General features: G+C 43.8%; 2 protein-coding genes across 5 annotated transcripts; one reads left to right on the plus strand and one right to left on the minus strand.

Annotated features, from left to right (window-relative positions):
- Positions 1 to 122: 122 nt before the first annotated feature.
- On the plus strand, positions 123 to 17023 carry srpk3 (SRSF protein kinase 3). Of its 4 annotated transcripts, none has more exons than XR_003215412.1 (18): positions 123 to 634; positions 1626 to 1722; positions 6088 to 7220; positions 7340 to 7448; positions 7537 to 7624; positions 7719 to 7806; positions 8373 to 8479; positions 8566 to 8731; positions 9112 to 9137; positions 10541 to 10633; positions 10724 to 10775; positions 10855 to 11073; positions 12039 to 12136; positions 12239 to 12346; positions 12991 to 13060; positions 13197 to 13289; positions 13462 to 13845; positions 15993 to 17023. XR_003215412.1 is itself a non-coding variant. In XM_005462455.4 (17 exons), the coding sequence occupies exons 1-17, from the start codon at positions 625 to 627 to the stop codon at positions 13644 to 13646; spliced, it is 2742 nt and encodes a 913-aa protein (XP_005462512.1). In that variant the 5' UTR covers positions 123 to 624; the 3' UTR covers positions 13647 to 15334. The 4 variants fall into 4 exon arrangements, 2 of the variants coding, with proteins under 2 accessions (XP_005462512.1, XP_005462513.1); XR_001223170.3 differs by lacking the exon at positions 15993 to 17023 and adding an exon at positions 13924 to 15334; XM_005462455.4 differs by lacking the exon at positions 15993 to 17023 and having other exon boundaries at positions 13462 to 15334.
- On the minus strand, positions 16724 to 21976 carry tsr2 (TSR2 ribosome maturation factor). The gene is made up of 5 exons (XM_003457615.5): positions 21788 to 21976; positions 20288 to 20378; positions 19330 to 19421; positions 17901 to 18059; positions 16724 to 17085 (listed from the first exon to the last, which is right to left on the minus strand). The coding sequence occupies exons 1-5, from the start codon at positions 21863 to 21865 to the stop codon at positions 16978 to 16980; spliced, it is 528 nt and encodes a 175-aa protein (XP_003457663.1). The 5' UTR covers positions 21866 to 21976; the 3' UTR covers positions 16724 to 16977.
- Between the last annotated feature and the right edge of the window lie 2278 nt (positions 21977 to 24254).

Consider the following 24254-nt stretch of genomic DNA (forward strand, 5'->3'; position numbering starts at 1 on the left):
GATTCAGCTTACTTCCTCTGACTTCTCTGACGTCATCTTTGCACATCAACAATAAGAAGCTGCACTGGGTTGCTGCTGTTTTGTTATCACAGACACCCTAAATTACCTTCTAGATGCGCCACTGCTCCCAGTTTAGCTCGTGGCCGGTCACTGCGCATGCGTAAAGCCCGGTGTCCGGTGTCAGGCTGTCAGCAGCTGTTGAGTCCATGAACGGCAAGACCGAGACAGCAAATTAAACACACCCAAATAAAGCGTGCGGACCAGGTTCTGGACCGGCTCAGAGACGAACAGGTCGGGGCGGATTCAGCAGGACCAGCTGGTGATCTGCAGCTGGAGCTAACGGAGCTAACAGGCTAACTGACAGCGGACCGACAGCTGTTATCTAACGGGCTAACGGACAGGCCAGCGGCTCGTGGTAACCACGCTGCACCGTGCGGATCCACCTCGACCCGATCTAATTTTTGGACCTTCGGAACCTCCTGCAGCCGCATTGTTTACGGGGTCCAGCGGCTGTTTTTTTGTGAAGCTCGACCGGGTCGAGGAGGCTCGAGAGCAGTCAGAGCACGTCAGCCCGGACGGGACAGACGCTCTCTGACCGGTTCGGACTGAGGACCGGGAGCCGAGATGCTGATAGGTAAAGTAGACTGGATTTGGGTCGGTGTTCCGGCTCGGTACAGTTGGAGTCAACGCTAACAAGCTAAGCTAGCTCGCATCAGCTTGAGGTACCAGGCTGTGACACACACGGACTGGGGCTTCGGGTTCCGCCAATTTCATTGCCAGACTCCATTCGAAAAATGTTGGACTCAAAGGGTTTTGCCTCTCTATCAGATAACTGTCGAATTCACCGGCCTGATTTAAGTCTCAATTTAAATAAAAACGTCTGCTGATAAATTCGGCACACGATTGAGCCTCCAGGTGACACTTCATTAACTCAAATCTGAAATGTATTTCATGATTGTCGCCTCTACACCACTCCATCCCGGGTTCAGGGTTATGGAGAACAGGATCTTTGGAGTTATGGTTTTCGGTCATAAACCTGCAACCTTGTGTTGTGTGTTTTCACGCCGTACTGTAGGGTTGTGTCAGGTTACCATCATCCGGTGCTGTTTTCTCTTTTAATAGTTGTGTAGGTGCTCCACTGTGAAAACCCCCCAAAATTTAGGAATTTTATGAATGGTGTTTGGTTCGTGTTCTACTGTTTTGTCGCGAATCTTGGGAATATATGCATGACAGCTGGTTATAATGTGTTGGATTTTTGTAGCAGTGATGTGTGTGTACTAAGTACTGTTTTCTTGTATTTTATTAATTAGTATCAGACATCAGAATAAACAGTAACATGTAATTGGCAGTTTAACATCTTACTTTATGCAAATGAAACTATAGAATATACAAAAGATTACTTTTTGTAAAATGCAGATAACATAATGCTTATCTAAATTATCTAATATTTATCGAACAGATCAGAGTTATGATAGTGTTGTTTTAAAGCATTTTGATTATTTATTTATGATGATTTCTTAACAGGAAGGCTCACATCACTGGATTTTCACATTTTTAATGGCGTTTGTTATGTGATTGAACCTTGTGTTAATGATGTATTTTAAAGACGTTGTTCCTCCTCTCAGCAGCTGTCGGTGCCGGATCCGGAAACCCCGCCGGCACGGGCAAGAAACACCGTCGCAGAGGCAAGAAACACCGGAGAATCCGAGCCGAAGAGAACCGGTAAGAAACCAGCAGAGACTGTGGACTGGATCAGCTGCTTACCCCATACACAAACTCACAGGCTAAATTTAGAGGAGTGTCTTAATGTGAGTGCATGTGGGCGCACTCCAAGAAAATTGGTTTTAACTTCCTGTGTGTCACCTCCATTAATTTAGAGCATTGATTTTTAGTCCTTAATCTGATTTCCTGATTGCATCATATTAGCAAGTTCTGAAAAGTTTGAGCTCATTTATCTTATCGAAGAACCATCTCTGGTGTCTTAATGAGCTTTCACTTTTTCTAATTTGTGTAACTTTAAAGTTCAAGATTGCTTCATGTCCTATTTATGCTTTAATATCACAGAAACACATTCGAACCAACCTGTTTATTTTTCCCCTTGTCTGAACTTATTTTAAAATGCAAATATTGTAATTTGTTGTTGATTTATTTTCAGAAAATGACTCAGTAGTACTTATCTGTGGGGGGAGGTGAAAGTGTGTGAAGGATTAGCCGTAGATTTGAAGATGAACTTATCAGATGTTTTTTATTCAATGGGATTGCAATCAGGTGTGAGTGAGCTCGCTTTTTCCTTGCAGGTCATAGATCTATCAAAGTGTGGTTATCAGAACCCATGTTAATGTTCATAAGTGTGTCATCACTGTGCAACGTCGGTGCACATTCTCCACACATTATGTAGAGAAAGCAGACGGCTGTTTGAGCAGTGCTTTGTAAGTGGATGAGCCTGTTACAGAACTGTGTAGGTTTAACTTTGGAGCATCATCTGTAGAAAAAGGAAACCACTGCATTTCAGCAGAAGAACCTAATCCCATCTGTGAAACATGGTGGTAGTAGTATCGTGGTTTGGGCTTGTTTTCTGAATTCTGAATCATGCCAGCAAACTTTGAAGGATAATTTCAGGAAACTTGAAATAGGAGAAAGTCGATCATGCACCAAGAAAATAAGCATCAGCATACACACTGTTCGTGCAAAGAATCATCAGAGAATAACTCCTGCAAGCCGGTGTGCAGGACTAATCAAGAGTTATGTTTAGTAGTTATCGCAGCATCGATGGGTTTGCACCAGTTACTGAAGCACAGGTTTATATTGTTTCCCTTTTATGTTTATGTAAATTAATCAACAGCTAAGACCAATATTTATATTGAGTTTGGTTAATATGGTTCTTATTTCTACCTCTATGACATCGTTGTGCAGAAATATAGAAAACTGCAGATCCCTAAGCTGTACCAGAGTAAAGCTCTAAGTGCACAGACAGCTTTGATTTTGTTCCTTTTTTTTTTTTTTTTTTTTTTTTTTTTTACAGAAAATAATCTTTTGAATTTTGCCGTTGATGATATTTGAAATCCATCACAAAAACAGCCTCGGCACACAGTTTTTCTTTTCTTTCTTCTGCTCTGCTCTCGCGGTGCTCTCAGTCCATCTCTGGGAACACTTCTGTGCTCTTCACTGGCACTTCTCTCTCACGACCACTTAAATTCAAGAAAGGTCGAGACTTAAGGTATCAACACTGAAGTTAATGATAGAGAAGAAAAATTTAAAGAAGATGGTTTTTGTAACCTAGCAACAACAATCTCTCTGGCTGTGGACACGGACCCTAACAGAACGAGTGCAACATCTGCACCTGAGAGTGTTTCTGTTCTGCTAATATCCAGCCGTGTGTGTTTATGCAGTTTAAGAAGCCCCTCAGTCCTCATGTCTAAATGTGGTCTTTTAGCTCCTGTCTCTTTAAGACCACTTTTCCCAAAAGCCCACTTTCTTCTGATTGGCCATCTCCAGGAAGTCTGCTGAGAGGCAGTACTCGTAGTTATCAGGGGTGCTCACTGATAACTCGCACTGTATGGGCATATGGTAGTCATTGTCATTGATTGTGGAACCATACGTTACAAACTGGACATCAGGTTGTGTTTGGTGAGACTTCTGATGAGTCGACCCCTGCTGGTCATTAGAAAGAATGTAGGTGAAAGTACTTTACCTTTTCACACTGAGGCTATCGAGTCACTGGCTGTTTTGGACGCTACACAGAGCCTCGTTCACATGGCCTCCCAACCATTTACCTTTGACTTTATGCCTCAAGAACAGCTACCATGTCAAATGTTTAGTATTTTTACTCCTGAGCCGTAAAATGCTGACGGGGTGTTGTTGTCACCGACCAGGACAGGCAGCCGGTGTTGATATCCACGTTTGTGAATGTGATAACTCAAAAACGAGGTGACGTAGTAGCACCTTAGGTGTATCTGCTAAAAATCTCGAACGAGTTCAAATCTCAGTGACTTTGACCTCGAGGTCAAGTTTTCTGAATATTTTGTGACTGTAATAACTCTATAACAAGGTTTTGAAATTGATACCATAGGTGTGTCTACTCCGAGGCTGAGGGGCAGCACTGGCGGTTGGCAGTATTTTAAATATTTGACAGGGACAAACACGGTCTTTATTTGTGCACAGAAGGGGAAAGTCTCTGTGGAGCCATCCAGCCTGCTGTCTGCTATCTGCTACCTGGGTCTGATTGAAAATGAGTTAATTGGTAGGTGCTGATTTCCATGTGAAGTATTTGGAGTGATGGAGAACAGCTTTAGGCTCAAGTTTTTCAAAGTTTGCTGGTAGCTTTGGTTTTTCAGGTAACTGAAGAAACAGTAATACAGACGTTAAGACGAAGCGGAGGTCTCCTTTCATGGTTCATGGCTGGCATTGCACTGGCTGAGTAATGACCTTTAATTTTCCATGACTGAAGAGCTGCCTGCCAGACCGAAGTGAGGGCATCAACACCTGTGACAGTTAATTCAATCAGACTGGGTATTTACTGAGTTTAACGGCCCACGAATGATGACTGACAGATTTCCAGTGAAAGTTTTGAGCTGTGAGTCTTGTCGATAAACAGCTCGTCAGATAACGACATACAACATGTCAGCGAAACGGCTAGCCTGCTGCAGGCTTCCTGCTAAGCTAGCTGCTGTCCCGCTGACAGAAACAGGTTTGGTCTCAGCCTGAAGACACTCAGATCCAATAATAGAACCGGAGACTGAATTATGATCCCACAACACACACACACACACACACACGTGCGCACTTCAGTCTATTTCAGTGCAGCTCAGGCAAACTTCAACAATGTCCATGACTCAGATGTGACGGAAAGCAGCTCTGTGTGTGTGTGTGTGTCTGTGTGTGTCTGTGTGTGTGTGTGTGTGTGTGTGTGTGTGTTATTTGATCTCTGCGGGTTATCTGTGTCCAGAATGAGATAATCACTGAGCTTGTCAGTCCACAGAGCTAAAGGTTAGTGTTTTTGTTTGTTTGTTTTTGTTTTTAAAAGTTTTTTTAAAATTATTTTTACATAAACAAACAAAACAAACAAACAAACAGCTTCTCTGATTCCACCCACAGCAGTTCGTACACCAGCAAACAGCACGCACACGCGCGCACACACACACACACACACACGCGTGCGTGCGCGCACACACACACACACACACACACACACACACACAGCTGCTTCAATTCAGAAAGCACAAAATAAACAACTTCTCCAAATCTTCATCCAAATGTCAAAATGAGTCCTTCAACCTTCATATTTTACTGTACGCATTTTTTCTGTGTGTATGAGGTTTCACGTGACTTGTCTTTATCAGGGTGTTACGTGTGGTCTGAGAGTTTATATTCCTGAAACGCTTCCAGCAACTTTTTGACATTTCAGCGACTGAGGTTCATCTTCGTTGGTTTGTTTTCTCCACGATTTAAATGAGCTTTTCAAATTTCTTTGAAATAGTCTTCTTACACATGAGTTACTCCGTTCTCGAAGTCTTTTAATCTTTCCACATGGTTGAACACTGTGAAATTATTATTATTATTATTGTTATCATTGTTATTATCAACTGGGGTTTCTCCTGGCTAAAAATGTGCCTTTTGATTGCACATAAGCATGACTGGTCCCCTGGTCGTATATAAAAGCTGCATAATGATGAGGCACAGTGTCATTGTTACTTTATTCAACTGAAATCTCTGCATTTATTGGTATTTTTGGCCCTTTGAGAGACACAAACGCATTTAATTTAAAATCTAATTAAAAAGCAGGTTTTTTTGTCACTGTCCATTTTTGACTTTTGGTGGATGAAACATTTTTATACATAAGAGAAACCCTGATCGGGCTCACGTAGCTGCCACTTGTGTGGGTTTGTAGCTTTCCCCTGCAACCCACGTCTAAGATTCACAGGTGAATTACCTTTAATACTTTTGTTAGCAAACTAAGTATCTAAAAAATGTCCCCATAATTCTTGCCGATTATGAATTTTCTATTTTTTTTTTTTTTTTTTTTTACTGGGAGTTTACTGACCTGTATTCTCAGTCCACTCAGTATACTCTACTTTCTTTTACCATTAGGTCTGATGACCTCTGTAACCTTCAGGCTCTGGATGCTGACAGCAGGGTACCCACAGCACCCCCACAGACCGCTCTGCCACCCCATGAAAGCACTCCAGACACAACCACGCCGCATGGAAACGCGTTAGCATGTCCAGAAGATCCCAGAAGCACTCCAGACACAACCACACTACACGAAGACATGTCAGCATCTCCAGAAGATCCCCGAAGCACTCCAGAAGTAACTACACCGCACAAAAGCGCGTCAAAATCTCCAGAATATCCCAGAAGCGCTTCAGACACAACTGCACTACACGAAAACATGTCAACATCTCCAGATGATCCTAGAAGCACTCCAGAAGTAACCACGCCACATGAAAACACCTCAGCATGTTCAGAAGATCCCTATGAAACCACCACGGCACCCCACCAAGAACCTCCACAGGAGCCCATACGAACACCCCCGTTAACCACTGAAATCACAGCGCTGAATGCTCCCCGTACACCGTCACCACCTCCCCTCCAGATCTCATCACCATTTCTAGGCACAATAATTTCCCCCGAGGAACCCCTGGTACCTCCTCAAACTACCCTCAGCAGCTATAAGTTTTGCAACCGGTCACCTCCTGCAGCTTCTCCACATTCTCCTCACAGTCCCAGCCAACCACTGCCAACTGTTACTCAGAGTAATAATACCCAGGATTCCTCCAGATCGCCTCACAGAACTCTTCAGTCCGTCACAGCAGACGGCCAAACAGAGCTCTACAAATCGCCTCCTACCTCACCACACACGGTTACCCACAATGCCTTTAAGTCCCCGTCAGTGTCTGCTACGCATCCTGCCAAAGCTCCTCCCACTCCTCCGTTAAGCCCCTCCCAACCCGATCCTTACCTGCTTACCTCAGTGACCTTTACGTCCAGTGTCTCCTCCCACCTGTACTCCCCCCTCTGCTCCTCCTCCCCCTCTTTCATGCGCTCTCTCGACTCTCTGGGACCTCCCATTAGCCTGCCTCCCATGATTCCAACAGCAACCCATCAACTGACCTCACCTCCTCCAGCTATGACCCCGCCCCCTCCAGAGTTAACCCCACCCCCAGCCCAGCTGCTGGGCTCTGATGATGAGGAGCAGGAGGACCCATCAGATTACTGTAAAGGTGAGCATTTATCAGAGAAACCTCAGGAGTCCATACTGGATCCCTGCAAGAGTAAAGCTCTGGTGTGGGTTTAAAAATAAAATAAGAGATCCTGTTTCTTCTCTTTCTGTGTGTTCCAGGTGGATACTACCCTGTGGATATTGGTGATCTGTTTAACGGGAGGTACCACGTGGTCAGGAAACTGGGCTGGGGACACTTTTCCACCGTCTGGCTCTGCTGGGATCTGCAGTACGGCACACATGATGTTTTGAAGACAGTTCGTTGGCTTTTTGCACGGTTTCTGTTGTCACATGATCTGAATGTGTGTCTGATTCAGGAAGAAGCGTTTTGTGGCGCTGAAAGTGGTGAAGAGCGCTCCTCATTACACTGAGACGGCTCTGGACGAGATCAAACTGCTGCGATGTGTGAGTGTTTGGTCTCTCATGCTTTCTCTAAACAACGACAACAACCTAGCCTGTGGCTCAGGTAACCAGTCTGAGTGTCTGTCTGTCCCTCCAGGTGAGAGACAGCGACCCCTCTGACCCCTACAGGGAAACCATCGTCCAGCTCATTGACGACTTCAAGATCTCTGGAGTCAATGGAGTGCGTATCCTTTAACCAAGTTTTCTGATTTCTTTTTTTAAAGATGTATTTTTCCATCTCTGAGAATGACGCCCGGTGCTAATTAGTGGACAATATAAAAAATGACCCCCTTGCTTATAATTTGAAAGTTCAGTCGCTGCTGTGGAGCTAGCTCCAGCATTTCCCCCTGTAGCTTTTTCATACTGGAAAGCTGACCAGTCGCTGTTGTTGTGATTCATTGAATCATTCAGCGGCTGTGCCACAGTCTGGTCCTGCAGTGGGACAGACAACCTGTGCTATACTTTGGTGAGGTATTTTAAGGTGGTGTTGTGTAAATCTACTCGGGCTGGAAACATCATATCAAAGCAAATCTGCTGGTTCTGTTCTGGAGATTCGCCAGCACATGAAGACCCGGTTAGCAAGCTGCTATACGAAGCTCCGCGAGGCTGCAGAGCAGGACAGGTTCATCCGTGAAGGAGACTTGCTGGAGAGGAAGCTGATTATGTTTTTCCATTAGTTTTTACCAAGTAGACTTAGTACTTCTGTGGCACTGTTTAATGATGGGCTGTCAGTTTCCTCAGCCGTTCTCAGATGTCTGTATGGTTCTGGAGGTTTTGGGCCACCAGCTCTTAAAGTGGATCATCAAGTCAAACTACATGGGACTTCCTCTGGCCTGCGTCAAGACCATCATCAGACAGGTAGCACATGCAAACAGAGATCTATACAGTATATGTACAGTGACTTGGACATGCTGACCGGCACGGACTCGGCTGTGTGCTTGCAGGTGCTGCAGGGTCTGGATTACCTCCACACCAAGTGTAAGATCATCCACACTGACATCAAACCAGAGAACATCCTGCTGGAGGTTGATGAGGTTTATATCAGGAGATTGGCAGCTGAAGCTACTATCTGGCAGAGAGCTGGAGCCCCACCCCCTTCTGGATCATCAGGTGATCAGCTGCTATGTGATTGGTCGGAACTAGGAAGTGTTAGTGTCTGTTAGTAGGTGTTTGAAATGAACCTGCTAATGAAGCTTTTGTCAAGTGTTTCCAATCGAAGTGAGAAATAGATCAGTGAGCTCTGTCAGATTAGAAACAGAAATGTTTAATGCTAAGATGTGAGTCCACACAGTTACTGGGAGCTGTGGTTTCCACTCCATCCAGAGAGACATCTACCTGCCTGTCTGTCTGCTTTCTGAGCTGTCTCCTTCTCCTTTCTTACACAGTTCTAACTGCACTGTTTCTCCTGTCTCTCTGTTTTCCTCCTTTTCTTCTTCCTGTTTCTGCCGTTTCCTCCCTGTTTGTCTGTCCCTGTGTATCTCTCTCTCTAGTTAGCACGGCTCCCAGGGATCTAGAGGTAAGTGTCCAGATGTGATGCCTACTGTGTTCAAGTGCAACCTCTAAACACCTCTTTTCCTTATCTGGCTTCACCCTAAAATGATCAATCAGGCTAAGCAGTCACGTGGAGATTATCGGCTTGATACGTTTAGTTAGAATCACCACAAACTCCAGTGGCAATTGCTCACAGTATATAGTCGACTGGAAACATGGAAAGGTCTACTAGCATATTTTTATATGCAGGTGTAGCTATAGTGTAAAAAAGCACTGTATTAATGTGTGAGCGTAAAACAGTGTGAGTGGCCAGTAAAACTGGAAAGTCCTGGAACCAGTCCTGTTAAAACCAGAAAAAAATCAGACTGTGTGAATTATTGGACTGATCAGTATCACCGTCCCAACACTGAAGCACAGCAAGATCAGACTCGTGTGATAGATCATTTTAAAATAATTATTTTTCAGCTGGTGTTGAAATGTGAGAGCAGGTAAATACAAAAGTAATAAATGTAGAAGCTCCCTTATTCACGAGAGGTCGCCACAGCAGGTAGCTTGACACCAGGGACCTTCTGCATGTTACACTATGGAGCCACAAGTAGGTAAAAAGTTCACAATCAACCTGGTAATACGCTGGTGTGCAACTAAAAGGGTTTGCTGTTTTTATATGAAGCAAAATGGCTCTAAGATTACTTGCAGCCCGTTGGACAGAAATTTAGGCAGGAATTATGTTTTCACTTCTGCTGAGTCTGTATCTCTCACTGATGCTAATCAGGAAGGAAAAATTATTAATTAATTAATTATTTATGTCTCAAAAAACTGGAGAAACTCCTTCTGCCAGCATTATATGTGCTGCATACCTGCAGAGAAGGGGTGGGGAACTCCAGGCCTCGAGGGCCGGTGTTCTGCAGGTTTTAGTTCTCACCCTGGGTCAACACACCTGAATCAAATGATTAGTTCATTACCAGACCTCTGGAGAACTTCAAGACATTTTGAGGAGGTAATTTAGCCAGTTAAATCAGCTGTGTTGGATCAGGGATATATCTAAAACCTGCAGGGCACCGGCCCTCGAGGCCTGGAGTTCTCCCACCCCTGCTCTAAGGTATCTCAAACAGGATAAGTTATCCTGGCGTTGTTCTCCCATAAGAACTGAACTGCTTTGTGACACTGAAAAACTGAGGTCAAACCTGAAGTTGCCTCACTCAGCCTCAGATCCTGCCTTGTAGTACAGGTATCAGATATGTTATAGCTGTAGTAAACTACTGCCAGCTGATTGGATGAAAGTCGAGTAAAGGAACTGTGTGCTTGGATGTGTGTTGTCAGTAACAACAGGCGTGTGTTTGAGCATCTTGATTACAGAAACATAAAATTGTTACTGTCGTTGTTGAAGCTTCACTGTCCCGCTGCCTGTCTCGCCCTGTGTGCGCGCAGATTGGAAAACTGTCTAAAAACAAGAAGAAGAAGTTGAAAAGAAAAGCAAAGCGACAGCAGAAGTTGTTAGAGGAGAGACTGTTTGATATACAGGTACAGTAGTACTGCAGTAATAGTACTGTGAAACATGCTGCACTACTCCTCCAGCAGTACTGCGGGGTTTACTTTTCTGTTTGTGTTCAGAGGATGGAGGAAGAGGATGGTGTGCTGCAAGCTGAGGATGCAGACAGTATCGGTGAGTGTGACCGTTAGTAAAGGCTGAAGTAGAATTTGTTGTCTAACACAGTATAAATATGCTGTTTCTTTGTTCTTAGGCTCTCTGGTTGTCAATGGCAACACTTCCTGCTCTATAGCCAATAGCAAAACCAGCCCAGAGTCCAACTGCTCTTGGTTTGAGGATGGGTGTAACGGCCACGCCCCCGGACGGTTCTCCAGTCCCGCTTCTGGCCTATCAGGGTTCTCCAGCTCAGTGATGTCAGCAACGTCTGAATCGGCACTTTCTACTCAGTCTGGATACTCGAGTGGACGAGAAGGTTGGACACGCTCACACGTTTCAATTTAATACTTCGCCTTTAATCATCGTTTGTAGTCTATTTTTGTAGCAACTGAGAGATTTTTGGGCCATTCTCCCTAGAAAGACTTCCAGTTTTATGATATTCCAGTGTTATCTTTATCACACTGCTCTAAGTTATTCTACAGATTGTAGGATAAAGAGGTTCTGATCAGGGGACTGAGGACCAGCCCTAGGAGGCATCCCATGCAATGATATGATGATGAAGCAAAGGAGTTGCTCTACTCTGAGCTCCTCCCACAGATCTTTCAGAGGAAGCTGATTTGTGCTCCTTGTATCAAAGTGATCCTCAGACTCAACAATTAACCCTAACCCTATCCAAAAAATGTTTTGTACACAACATAAGCTAACCACACTTGATGGGACTTCTTCAGCTCAATTGTTGGTTAGGGAACTCTGAACTAGAGGTGGAACGTGGCCCATTTGTACTCTGCCAAATGGAAGTTTAAATTTCCTGGACTGGGACCTCTGCCAAACGCTCCCACTCCACCCTCACTATATGTTTTAGTATGCCAGACATGCTTCCTCACCTCCTGATCCTACTCGCCGCTGAGTGGTGATCCTTTGACAGTTTGGCTCCTCTTCACCCAAACAGCTGAAAGAGTTATGATGCAGTCAGAAAATCTATAATTGAGTGGCGGCCTAGGATGTCCTGTTGCTAACTGGACTCGTGAACATGCTAATGCTCAAACACAGTGTTATGAGCAAACTGCAAGTCCAATAATAGAACACCACCCCTCGGCCCTCCAAGTTTCTCCATCATTCGCCACGTGAACACTGAAGCCACCCAGAAGTTCTTCCAGCACCTCACTCAGTGTCTGTACATTAGCCAGATCATCCTAACTGCTGCATTAACACAAACAGCAATAAAATCAGTTAAACCAATCAGGTTTAACTGATTTTTCTTTCTTTTTTTTTAAATTTCAGCATTCAGCGCCTCCGACTTTGTCCTCAGTCCTCTGGATCCCCGGAACGCAGACAAGATCAGAGTGAAGATCGCTGATCTGGGAAATGCATGCTGGGTGGTGAGAATCCTTTTTCACGCTCATCTCTTCCTCTCGTTTATTTTCCCGTCAGACCAATCAGATGGCTCCTCTCTCTTTTCCCGTCTTATGTCTCTTTTCCAGCACAAACACTTCACAGAGGACATTCAGACCAGACAGTACAGAGCTCTGGAGGTTCTGATTGGAGCAGAGTACGGACCCCCGGCTGACATCTGGAGCACTGCCTGCATGGTACACGTACTCACTGGTGCAAAACACATACACATGCTTTACATGCGGGATTTTCCCCAGTCTGACTGTTACAGCATATTCATCAGACCATTGTTGTGTGTAGCCAATAAATATTTTCCCTGTGTATAAATAAATAGGCCTTTTATTTCGAAAGCAAGTTCCTATAATAACCGAGATGAGAGCAGTGGTGTGTGAAACAAGTCTGGTGACATTAGGCTGCCTAAATTCTGTGTTTTATACACGGTCCCTGCACGATCCCATTTCATTTAAAGTCATCTGATCTGGATAATTTAACGAAGATGCTTGTTTGTTTCAAGGTTGAGCTGACAGATGGGTAGAAACTGCATTTCATAAACAATCTGGCAACACATAAAAGTTGCTGATCTGTGTTTTTCTGTTATTCTGACTGTGGTTTGAGGGTCACACAGTAATGGGAGTGTTGGCTGTCACTGCACAAACTGATGCTCAGCAGGGATTTTGCAGGTCTCAGATTTGGTGTGGTGGTGTCAGGTCAAAGCCTCTCCCAGACCGATTTGTACTGCGACACCTGTGTGTCCTTCATCGGTGTTTTCCTGAGAAGTTATTGATGTGTGATTCAGTCAGTGGTCACATGACTAAATGAATCATTGATTTTGGTGTTTCAGGCGTTTGAGCTGGCAACAGGAGATTACCTGTTCGAGCCCCATTCAGGAGAAGACTACACCAGAGATGAAGGTACTACTGCACAGCTCGCAGTACACTCAGCTATACTACACACGCACACGCACACACACGCGCACACACACAGTACTGTAGTGTTAGACTGACTGTGTTTACGCTACCTCAGTGTGACTTTCCCCTGTGTGTTCAGATCACATCGCTCACATCATCGAGCTGCTCGGGCCGATTCCTTTGCCCTTCGCTTTGTCTGGCAGATACTCCAGAGAGTACTTCAACAGGAGAGGTGAGACAGTTTACCTTCAGTACCTCTGATCCTAAACTGTAGAGAAAGGGGGTGAAAGTCGGAACTCTTATTGCTGCAGATGGTAAAGCTTGGGCGTTCTTCTCTCCTCCTTTTTCAGTGAACCTGGTCGTTTTTAAAGCCAGATGCCTCACTCTTCCTCTTCCTGTTTCAGGTGAGCTGCGTCACATCTCCAACCTGAAGCCGTGGGGTCTGTTCGAGGTTCTGCTGGAGAAGTACGAGTGGCCGCTGGATCAGGCGGCTCAGTTCAGTGATTTCCTGCTGACCATGTTGGAGCTGCAGCCTGAGCGGAGAGCGACGGCAGCGGAGTGCCTGCAGCACCCGTGGCTGCAGACATAGATGCGCAGGCAGCCTCAGGGACTGCACGCAGAGACAGTCGGCGGTCGGTCGGGGAGGGTTGGAAGCGTCTGTTGATTTCACATAATGTGGGAAACTGTTATCTTGATCATGTGTCTGCGCTGATTCCTGAAATAACTGGATGATTGATTGATTGGCTGAGGCTGGATCCAAACTGAATCGGAGTCCTCACGTCTCATCTGTGAGTATTTTAATGTGTTCAGTATAATTTCTTATAGAAAACTCCACAGTTCTTCCAAGTTTCTTTTTTCTACATCAGACTTAAACCTGCGTCTCCTGCTGACTTGTGGGACTTCCTGTGTTTAAATAAGAGGCAGGTGGACCGGGGTCCGAACAGGTGATGCAGCAGTAAACACAGCCTGTTTTCTAAAGACCAGTTTAACCAACATGCAGTCTTTACTGATGTGTCCACTGAAGCCGAAATAATAAGCTGTGCTCTTCCTCCTTTGCTCTTCCTGTGTTGATAAAGTTTGACTGTGCGGAGGTGAGTTTTTTGGCCTCTCCGTGGTCAGACGTTAGCGATCAGGGCCGTCCCGCTCCTAACTTTTATCAGCCGCTCGCAGACGTTTTTATCTCTTTATGCACACCTCACTAAAGTCTGCGTTTTTGCAGGCTTTGCTTGAGGATATTAGCGTAGTGTTGTGACGTTAAATATAGTTTTAGTGTTAAAAATAAGCATGGGAAAATGACGCTTAGTGTGTTGGTTTGCGGCAGAAGGAAATGCAGAACTGAATCAGAGCACATCGAAGTTCCTTATATTAAGAATTTTAAAAAATGTAAATTTTAATATTTATTAGTTACATTTCATTCACTGTAAGCGAACGACAGTGTTCGGTGATATGTCTCAGTGTGCTACGTCACTACTGTGTCGAGCACTCGCAGATTTTAACGCCCGGGCGATGCCAGTGAAGTGTGTGAGGGCGTTTGATGAGCGAGAGGTTTTTGTTTTGTGTGTTTGTTGCGTTTACACCTTTGTGTCTGTTATTAGTCACGAAAATGACGGGAAAATTAAAGCTGGGCTCACGTCCTAATCTGCTTCATCCTTGTCTGTCACTTTCAGTAAAGCAAGGATATCTCTGCTCTGAACCTTTTGCCACTGCTGTTCTTCCTCCTGCAGTTTTCTATAAGCAATCCACTGCTTTCATTTTTTTTAAATTAAATATGAAACTATGCTGAAATGCTAAAATGAGCCTAGCCGGTGTTGACGAAGCCTTATGGTGGAAACATTTGGATTCAGCCTCAGTCTTCTCACCTCTGCTGACCTTTGGCTCGGTTGTTGGATGAGTGAGTTTTAAGTTTCCTTCCTGCACTTTGTCTCTGTCCCGGTCACTCGGCTGCATTTCTGATTTCTGCTGAGTTCATATTTAACTGTCCCTTTGTCACTTCCTGCTGAACCCGTGAGATGATTATTGATTACTGATCAGAGACTTCTAGGACTCGTGAATCTCCCTGATGACTTTTGTTTAGACGAGCACACTGTAGCTTCCCGACAACAGTTGACCCCCACCCCTGTTCACCTGCCCTCACCTCTTTCTATGTTCATATGATAAATAGTGCCTTGAAATAACCCCACCCCCTCCTCCCCATCACATTGATATAATAAGGTTGTTTTTTTCTACATGTCAGTGTGGAATGTTTATTCTGTGAAAATAAAGATGAATGAACACTCACCTGACTTTTAGTTGAAGCTTTACCGATCCCCTTCAGTATATGCTGGGTTACTGCTGTTTATCACCTCCTTTATATGCATTATTTCATGAATAATTCATCTGACTTTTTTTAATTAGTCATTAGAAGAAAAACCTGAAACTGAAGACGTCGCCTTTCACTGAAGCCATTCTCACTGCTTTATAACCTCCTGAGATGACGAGAGATATGTTTATTTCACTGTATCCGCTTAAATTTAAGGGGAGCCTGCTTTTCAACACATAAATCGTACAAGAAGCCGGGGCTGATTCTGTGTCCGAGCCGGATTTAGCTGCTGATGGGCCTGTGGCAGAAACTGATCCTGGGAAAACACCAATTGCAGCTGCATTACATTACAACTGTGGTGTGCTGGTTAAGGCCTCGCTCACACAGGCCCAGTGACCGATCAGTGACCCCCCCCCCTCCCTATTTAGGGAAAAACGTGTATTCCCAGCTGGTTGGTGAGAACTGCAACTGGTTGCAGAGAAAGACACAGTCCAAAAGTTGCTGTGAGTAGTTCAAGGTGCCTGTAGACTAAGCCGATCATGTTCACTCAAAACAATGCTTGCATTTCGAGCAGACGCATTTGCAGTTGACTCTCTGCTCGCTGCTAAAAATAATTTTTTTTCCTTTAATGCACAGAGCAAATAAGGAGAGCAGGAAGTCGGGCACAGAGAGGCCATCTATATTTCAAATTAAGACCCCACGCAGACTGAAATTCCTGCTGAGCGAAAGCTTGAACAAAGCTGTCGGACGTGAACCTGGTGTGTTCCCGTAGAGAGGCTCATCAGGTCGATGGCATCCATGCAGTGGTGCACAGCACAGAGGACCAGTTCTTGAGCTAATCTGAAAGCCACATGAATTTTGGAGGTCTTTCGCGATTGACCCCGCTCTGTGATTTTACCACCTCATGGCTGAGTTGCTGTCCTTCCCAATCACTTCCACTTTGTTATAATCCCACTAACAGCTGACTGTGGAGTAATGAGGAAACTTCACTGGACTTGTTGCACAGGTGGCATCCAATCACGGTCCCGTGCCTGGGTCCCTTTCACAAATGTTTGCAGAAGCAGTCTGCATACCTGGGTGCTTGATTTTATACGCCTGTAGCCATGGAAGTGATTGGAACACCTGAGTTCAATGATTGGATGGGTGAGTGAATACTTTTGGTAACATAGTTCATGAAAATGAGTTCACTGGACTCAGGTGGTCTCCACAAACCTGAAGCAACTGCACGAATCCACCACGGCTCGCCTTGCTGAACCTCTGTAGGCTAAAGTCTGTCTGACCCAGTACGAGCAAGGTGTATTTAATAAAGAGGTCAGTGAGTGTATAACTCTATATGTTGTGATATGCAGTATAGCGACAGCACTGAGTATGGTCAAAGTGTTTAATAATAATAAAAAATTCATCCACAGGAACCAGAGTGACTCCGGTTTAAGGACATCGTCCTCGTCCACATGTTCCAGACTGAACGTCCCAGCGGGCGGCCGACAAACGGCACGCCTTTCTGACCCTTTCAGTCTGGACCAGGTGGAGGCTGAGGCCCAGCTTTCAATAAAAAGTCTCTTCCTGTAGGTCAAAGGTCAGCTGCTTCAGTCTCTTAGTTTAACAGTTCATCCTAAAATCTTCACTTCTTCTTCCTCACCACCGTCCAGCCATCTTCTTCATCCTGAGTAGGAGGAGGAGGAGGATGCGTCCTGCTGACCGATGGACCAGACGCTTCACACTCCATCTCCTGCACACACAAACAACCATCACTCGACTTGGCTGATTTCATTATCTTAAAAAAAAAAAGTTCCCACCTGAACCCCTCAGTCAGCTGTGTCTTCATATTATGAATGAGTCCCTCGAACTACATGGGGCGGGGCTATATTTGGCTTTTTAGAGGTCGTGGTTTTTCCAGGAATTTTAAACCTTCATGAAACAGATTTGAGCTCCGTTTTAAGACAGCAACCAAATCCATTTTACACCCACTCCACATATCGTAATGTTTTCTGTCCGTTTACGATTATAATATGATCACAGAAGCAGTACAACTTTACAAACGGACAGAACAAGGATGTAACTGCATCAGAGGAGAATTTCCTTCCGTCCATCCGGAGCTGGAGCTTAAATCAAGCCACAGTCCATGGCAAATACTCCGTAATTATGTGATACAGTCATATTTTTTTTTTTTAACCCACAAAAGGAATCAGGGCTAGAAGATGGCATCAAAATGGATGCAACCCTTCAAAACTCAAACAAAATGCACATTTGAAGTTTCCTCTTGAGAATTATCAGAATTGTCGAGATTCCGGCTCGAGTGGGCGCACAACTGATCTGGCTGCAGGTTTTAACAAAGCCTATAAAATGTTGTAAATCAGGTGAGAAAGATTCAGATTACTCATTCAAAAAGCAGGAACGTCGCTCAGCGATTCTCAGTGGAAGTGACGGAGGTCAAAATCCACAGTCCTGATTCTGAAGTCAAAACTGTACCCGACAATCATCAGCCTACAGAAATACCATGACCCAGCTGTGTGTGTGTGTGTGTGTGTGTCAGGTGAGCCGTACCTGTGCTTCATCGTCACTCTCTTCATCAGACTGTGTGGGCTGAGCCGTGACCTTTGCCCTTTGACTCTTATTCTGTGTCAGAGTGTTGATGGTGTGTTTGAGCTGCTCCAGCGCCCCCTGCCGCCACTGACCGAACATCTGCAGCAGATTGGCGGACACCTACACACACACACACACACACACACACACACACACACACACACACACGTCACCTTTAAACATCCACACCTGCAGACCAGGACTAAGTGGACGGTTCTGTGTTCATTCCTTCAGTTTTTGTTTGGTGTGGAATAAAATAATAAAACTACTTTAATTGATGCGCTTTAGTTCAAACAAGTTGACGTCAATGAGGAAACAACTGTGTGGAGAGCTTAGAGGTTTGAACAGTAAAAAGGTGGCCGCTTCATTGTTTATACAAGAACAAAGAGCTCAGAGCAACCGAGTCGTCCTGGAAAGCGTCAGGAAAGAAGAAACAACAAGGCTCAAACAAAGCAGAAGAGATCAAAAGGAGCCGCTTTAACACAATCAGCAGCACTTTTGTTCTGAAAAGGCAGCAAAACTTCAAAGTGACAGAGAAGCAGGTGTTGTTAAGGTGGATGCTAAATTTGAAGAAAAGCAGCAGGTGTGACTCGTTTCCAGGATGAGACCGACATGAATCTCTGAGGACTCAACGCCAGCTCCAAAAGGACGACCAGGAAACACCCAGGAACACAGAGGAAAGAGGAAGTATCAGATAAGAAGAAAATTGATGAAGCAGCAGGATGGACGGACGGGGTTATGGAAACATCTGGGAGCTCATCAAACAGTATTCATGTTCTGAATACCACAGACTGGTTGTAGCACATCGTGCACCGCCTCCATCTGACTACAGAGCTCGCTGCCAGCTCTGGAGTAGAGCGGACAGCGAACGCACCACCTCTGCTCGACCATAAAACACGAACAGCCCATTTTCAGCCATGAGTTCTGCATCATTAAGCACATCATACTGAGAGCTGCAGCTTCGTTCGTGAGGCAGTGTGAGCACGAGAGCTGCCGCGTATCATCCTTTTCACAAACACAACAAAAAGACTAAACTAAATATTCTCCTGGCGAGAAGAAAAACTCATGAACTCGTGCCTCGCTCTCGCTCGTCCTACTGAACTAACTGATGAAGACGTTAGTAAGACTGCACCACGCAGATATAACGCTGACATCAGGAGGCAGGAAGGTGATGAAGACAACTAGAATTTACATGCATACATGGCACAAACATGCTGTTTTTATTATAACAGCATATCCATATCCATACAGAGAATGAGAAATGTTAGCTTCTGATGCCAAGGGTTTACTTTTCTCCACAGAACACTTAAATATAGTGAAGATGAATTCATTCTAAATACAGGATTAAAAAAAACGCTAATAGTACGTTTTTCTTTTTGTGTGTGTGTACCTGTGGTAAACTCCCATCATCCACCACTGTATTGAACTCCTGATCCATCAGCTCAGCGATGAAGTCCTCGACTTCGTACTGCTGCAGGTCAGCTGACACACACAGACACGGAGATGTTAACACAACATGAAAAACGACCCTGAGGCTTTCGCTGTTTAATTAAACGTGGTTCTGCTCCTTATTTCTATTCTTAGACTCTACTAGTAAAGCGCTGCATGGCGCACAGTTGAAAACATCTTAAACTGCTCCTCAGTTCATCCTCTGTCTGAAATATTATAGATCATTTTCCTTTAAACCAAACTTCTTCTGACAGGCTACGTCTTGTAAACAGAGGGTTTAAACTACAGGTGGGCGGGGTTTCAGCGTCTACAGGCAGAGCCGTGTTCAGATGAACATATTAAACATATCCTCTTTCTCTGGCATCTTATTGAGGAGCATTTAGAACAGTCTGAAGCCTTTAGGCTCACATGGGCTGCTTTTACATACAATGGCCTGATTATTTGAAACTTAAGTCATGTTTGATATGAACATGGACCAGAAAAGAAGCAAAGGACGACAGGAGCCCTTTAAACCTCTGAGACACACCTGACTGAGTTTCCTTTTAATCAGAACGTTGCTGAACATCTTTGTGTGTGATACGGTGATCCAGGCACAGAGAACACAACCTGATATCGACAGAAACGTTGCCTAATTATTTGTCTTTTCTTATGCTACATTTATTTAAAAATGAAATCAATATATCACGCCGTCCTTTGTCAGATGAAAAGAATAGACTGAACCGTTCTGGAAAACTTGCAGCACCTGGAGGTTCAAAGTCACTTTTATTCATGCATCGTGTTTGCTGCACGAGCTGAAACTGAGACAACCCAGATCACATCTAATGATCACTGAGAGCAGAAACTCGATTTAAAGGGTTCACCCACTTCTAATTAGCACCGTAACAACTACACATACCCACCGTTGTCATGGAAATACTGCTGAACCACATCCACCATCCAATCAGCTTTCTGCTGGCCGTAGACGCCTCCAAACCCGTTATCCACTGCAATCTGTCCGGCACACAGAGATAGTACATTTTATTGGTCGCTGAGACTTCACATCATACATAACATCAGATTTCTAATGTTGACTTAAGTTAAGAATAAACGAGCTAATTAATAAATTCTCATAGAGAATCCTGTGAGATGGTTCAGGCACCCAACTCAAACACATCCTCCCCACACGTCTTTTTAAATTTCCCACTTCTCGCTCCGGTCTGTGGTCACCCCACCACCGAGCATCCATACACCCAAACTCCAAGCTCTACCTGCATTCTGCTGAAGTAATGAATCCTTCTGAAACATTTAAAAAGATGAAATATCCAAAGGTCAAAGTTCATCACCTTCTTTTGGTTGCCCCCCTTAGGGATCGCCACAGCAGATCATCTGTCTACAGTCACACCAACTCTCTGCATGTGCTCCATCACTACATCCCTGAATCTAATCTTTGTCTTCAAATTGTCTTCCTGCATGGCAGCTCCACCTTTACACGTCCGAGCCATCTCAGCCGTGTCTCTCTAACGGCCCTACCTGAGCTGTGCCTGTGATGGACTTGTTTCTAATCCTGTCCCTTCTGGTCACTCCCAATAAAAGTCTTCACATCTTCATCACATGTCACAGCAGGTCTCACTACCATCTCAAGAACCTTTCCTTTCAGTCTTGATGCCATCCTTCTGTCACGAAGCACCCCTGACACTTGTCTCCACCTGCTCCACCCTTGCTCTTGAAAATCGGTTCCAGCGCACTTCTTCTCCAAAGTTAATGCGCACTACAATCTGATTTTCTGGCCATTATTCAACCCAATAATACAGGAACAGAAGAGGAGATTGTGACTGAGCTCCACACTTGAATAAATAACACTCATCTTGGCCAAGAAGGACTGGATTGATGATGATGTGGGTACAGTAGCAGAATGACGAAGATACTTCCAAAACAGGTCATCTGTTTATTTGATATATAACTGCTTTCTAAACCCTGCCGACTGCAGTCTACTTACTTAGCAACATAAAAACAGTCACAACACAACGCCCGTGTGCCAAAAAGTGATTCCCGGTATTTAAACTTCCATAAAAAAAGACATGTTGGCCTATAATATGTGATATGTCTCCCTCGTGTATGATATCAAGTCATCTTGAGCCACAAACAACATTCCTGTCACAAGGTAGAAGCCGCAGTTTTTGGCAGAGTGACTTTTATATTTATCTTTTATTTACCCAGTTAAAATGTTTCGTTGACATAAAAAATGCTCTGTGTAGGTCTGTGATTTGGTTTATTAGAATAAAAGCTCCTCACGTGAGAAGCTGTGATGCTGTTAGCATGTTAGCATCATATCGGTTATCCGCTGAATCAGTAACCCGTCTGGGGATCAGCCGGACCCGTCTGCCTGCCGATCAGGAGGCACTGGGTCGGCTCTAACTCACCTGAAGAACCGGCCAGGTTTGAAGAACCGCTCGGACTCCCTCCGTGAAGACCTCACGTGAAGCCGCGGAGGCCGCCATGTTTGGTCTGACAGACGGAAGGAGCCGAGTGCAGAAACAGAGACCAGATCAGACAGAAGCGATCGTTCACGAAAAGCGTGCTCCTTCCAATCGAAACGGGACTGTGACAACAAAGCTAAAGAAATAAACAGACACGCATGTAAACTGTGAACTGCTCTAATTCTCAGATTCATAAAGGTGCTGGAAACTTTCAGTCCATATTGACATTACTGGCTATGGGGGGATAGGAGTGCCAAAATGAATTAAATAAATACATCATTAAAAAATTAATTGAATGTGTCAATAATTAATTATATATATAATTAATACAAATTGTCATCAATTAAATTCAACTGGAAATAAATAATTAAATGTTTTAAATGAAATGAATGGGCATTTAATTAATTATTGAAATATTTATGTAATGAATTAATTCCAATTTTAAATAATTAATGAAACATTTAATTAATTATTTAATGGCGTATTTCATTAATCAATTTTGTCACTCCCAGCTCTCCATAATTGTCCATGATGTGAATGTCCTTTTCTACCACAACCCAGATGTACAGTGAAGTCACTGTCATGTTCAAGAAACCGGTTTAAGATGATTTGAGCTTTGTGACATTGTATGTTAGCCTGGCATCAGAACACGGGCACACTGTAGTCATAAAAGGATGGACATGACATGGAAGATCTAAGGTTTTACAGATTATATAACCATTTCTGTAAGTGAGGGAATGTCTTCCACTAGGAAGACCATTGACTAACCACACATACTTTTAAATAACAAATGAGAAAATGAGAAACACGTAAACTCTCATAGACTGTATATAAATGATGGATGTAGCTGCTGGTTTCCACTGTTCCCATTTTAATAAAGGTTATCTTATCTTATTTTTTTTTTAAACCAGACATTACACACACAGGAGACTGCTCAACTGTTATTGTACGGTGGCCCTGAGAGGTCAAATGGACTTCAACTTAAAAAAAAAAACACACACCAGCAAATAGGAAAATGCTGCAAAAGACCACAAAACACAAAGGAAATAGAAAAAAACAGCAACAAAAAACTGAGGAAAAAAATCAGGAAAGAAAACAGAAGTTTCTTGGGAAACAAAAACGTGAAGGAACACTGGTGGAAGTGACACGCTAACAGTAGCAAACATGTGTGTAGAGTATTAAACGAATCATGTGATTAAATCACTCATTGCCTTACATCCTTAGATCTCACAACACTAATGAACCCTCTGCTTCTTTTGAACGTGTCTCAGTGCAGTTCTTTGCAGCTGTTCAGTCGAGTTGTGTCTCAGATTCATTTCCATTTTCTTTCCTGATTTTTTTTTAAAGCTTTTGCAGCATTTTTTCTATTTCCTCTCAGGGTCACCACATCATCATCCTTTTCAACACTAATGTAAGATGAATTAACTGGTATGTATTTACGCATAACAGAATCAAATATATACTGTTGTCCAGTCTCAGTCTGTGCAGGTTCTGTTGTCCACCTGCAGGGGGCAGCAGCTCAACAGAAATCCACCTAAACATAAGCGAGACTTACAAAAAAACACAAACCTGCTGTCCATATTATTTATTATTATTTTACTTAGAAATATTCTACATTCGTGCTGTCTTCATCTGCTGTCTGAGGAAGGATTTGATTCAGTTTGAGGCTTCTCAAATGTCTGCCTCTGGGTGGCCAGAGGCCTGAGTGAAAGCAGGTTAAGTTCTTGATATCAGTTCAGCTCATATGAAAGCAATAAGTTCTCAGGAATATGATATTAAAAGGTCTCAGTGTGCCATTCGTGAGAGTTATTAAAGAGTTTTTTGACACCTTTCACTGATTAACATCACTGTGAAAAAGAGATTCTCAGGGACGGCACTGAGCTGCAATCCAAGTGTTTTATAGTGTTTGTACAGGGATGTGATCCTAAACTGCAGCCCCTGAAATCATTTACTTGTTGTTTGTCTATTCACTCTTCCCACGACCTTTAAACACAACCAGAACTGCATTTTGAAACTGTATTAAACAATTCATACATTTAATGAAATGGAGCTGATCTCCACGCGGCCCCCCTGTTGAATAAAATGTTGGAGGTTTTGGCTCATCGGGATCGTTTTTATAGCCAAACTTATTATTTAAAACTTCAGCCATGTTTAAAGTGAACATCCATCATTGTAACACAAGACAGAGAATAAGAAAAAAGCATAATATCTAAACTTTAATCGCACAATCAAAGCACAAAGAAGAATTTTAGTTCATTGTCTGACGTTACCTCAGAGTCTGCAGCTGTGGAGATCGTGTTATTGCAGCTGTTTCACTTTTCCAGACATTTTCAAATATTCACCTAATGAATGGATGCAACGCATGCTTTCTCACCTCCCTACTGATCCTATTAATATTAACTCACACGTT

Source organism: Oreochromis niloticus, linkage group LG20, assembly GCF_001858045.2.
Source record: "Oreochromis niloticus isolate F11D_XX linkage group LG20, O_niloticus_UMD_NMBU, whole genome shotgun sequence".
Lineage (NCBI taxonomy): Eukaryota > Metazoa > Chordata > Actinopteri > Cichliformes > Cichlidae > Oreochromis > Oreochromis niloticus.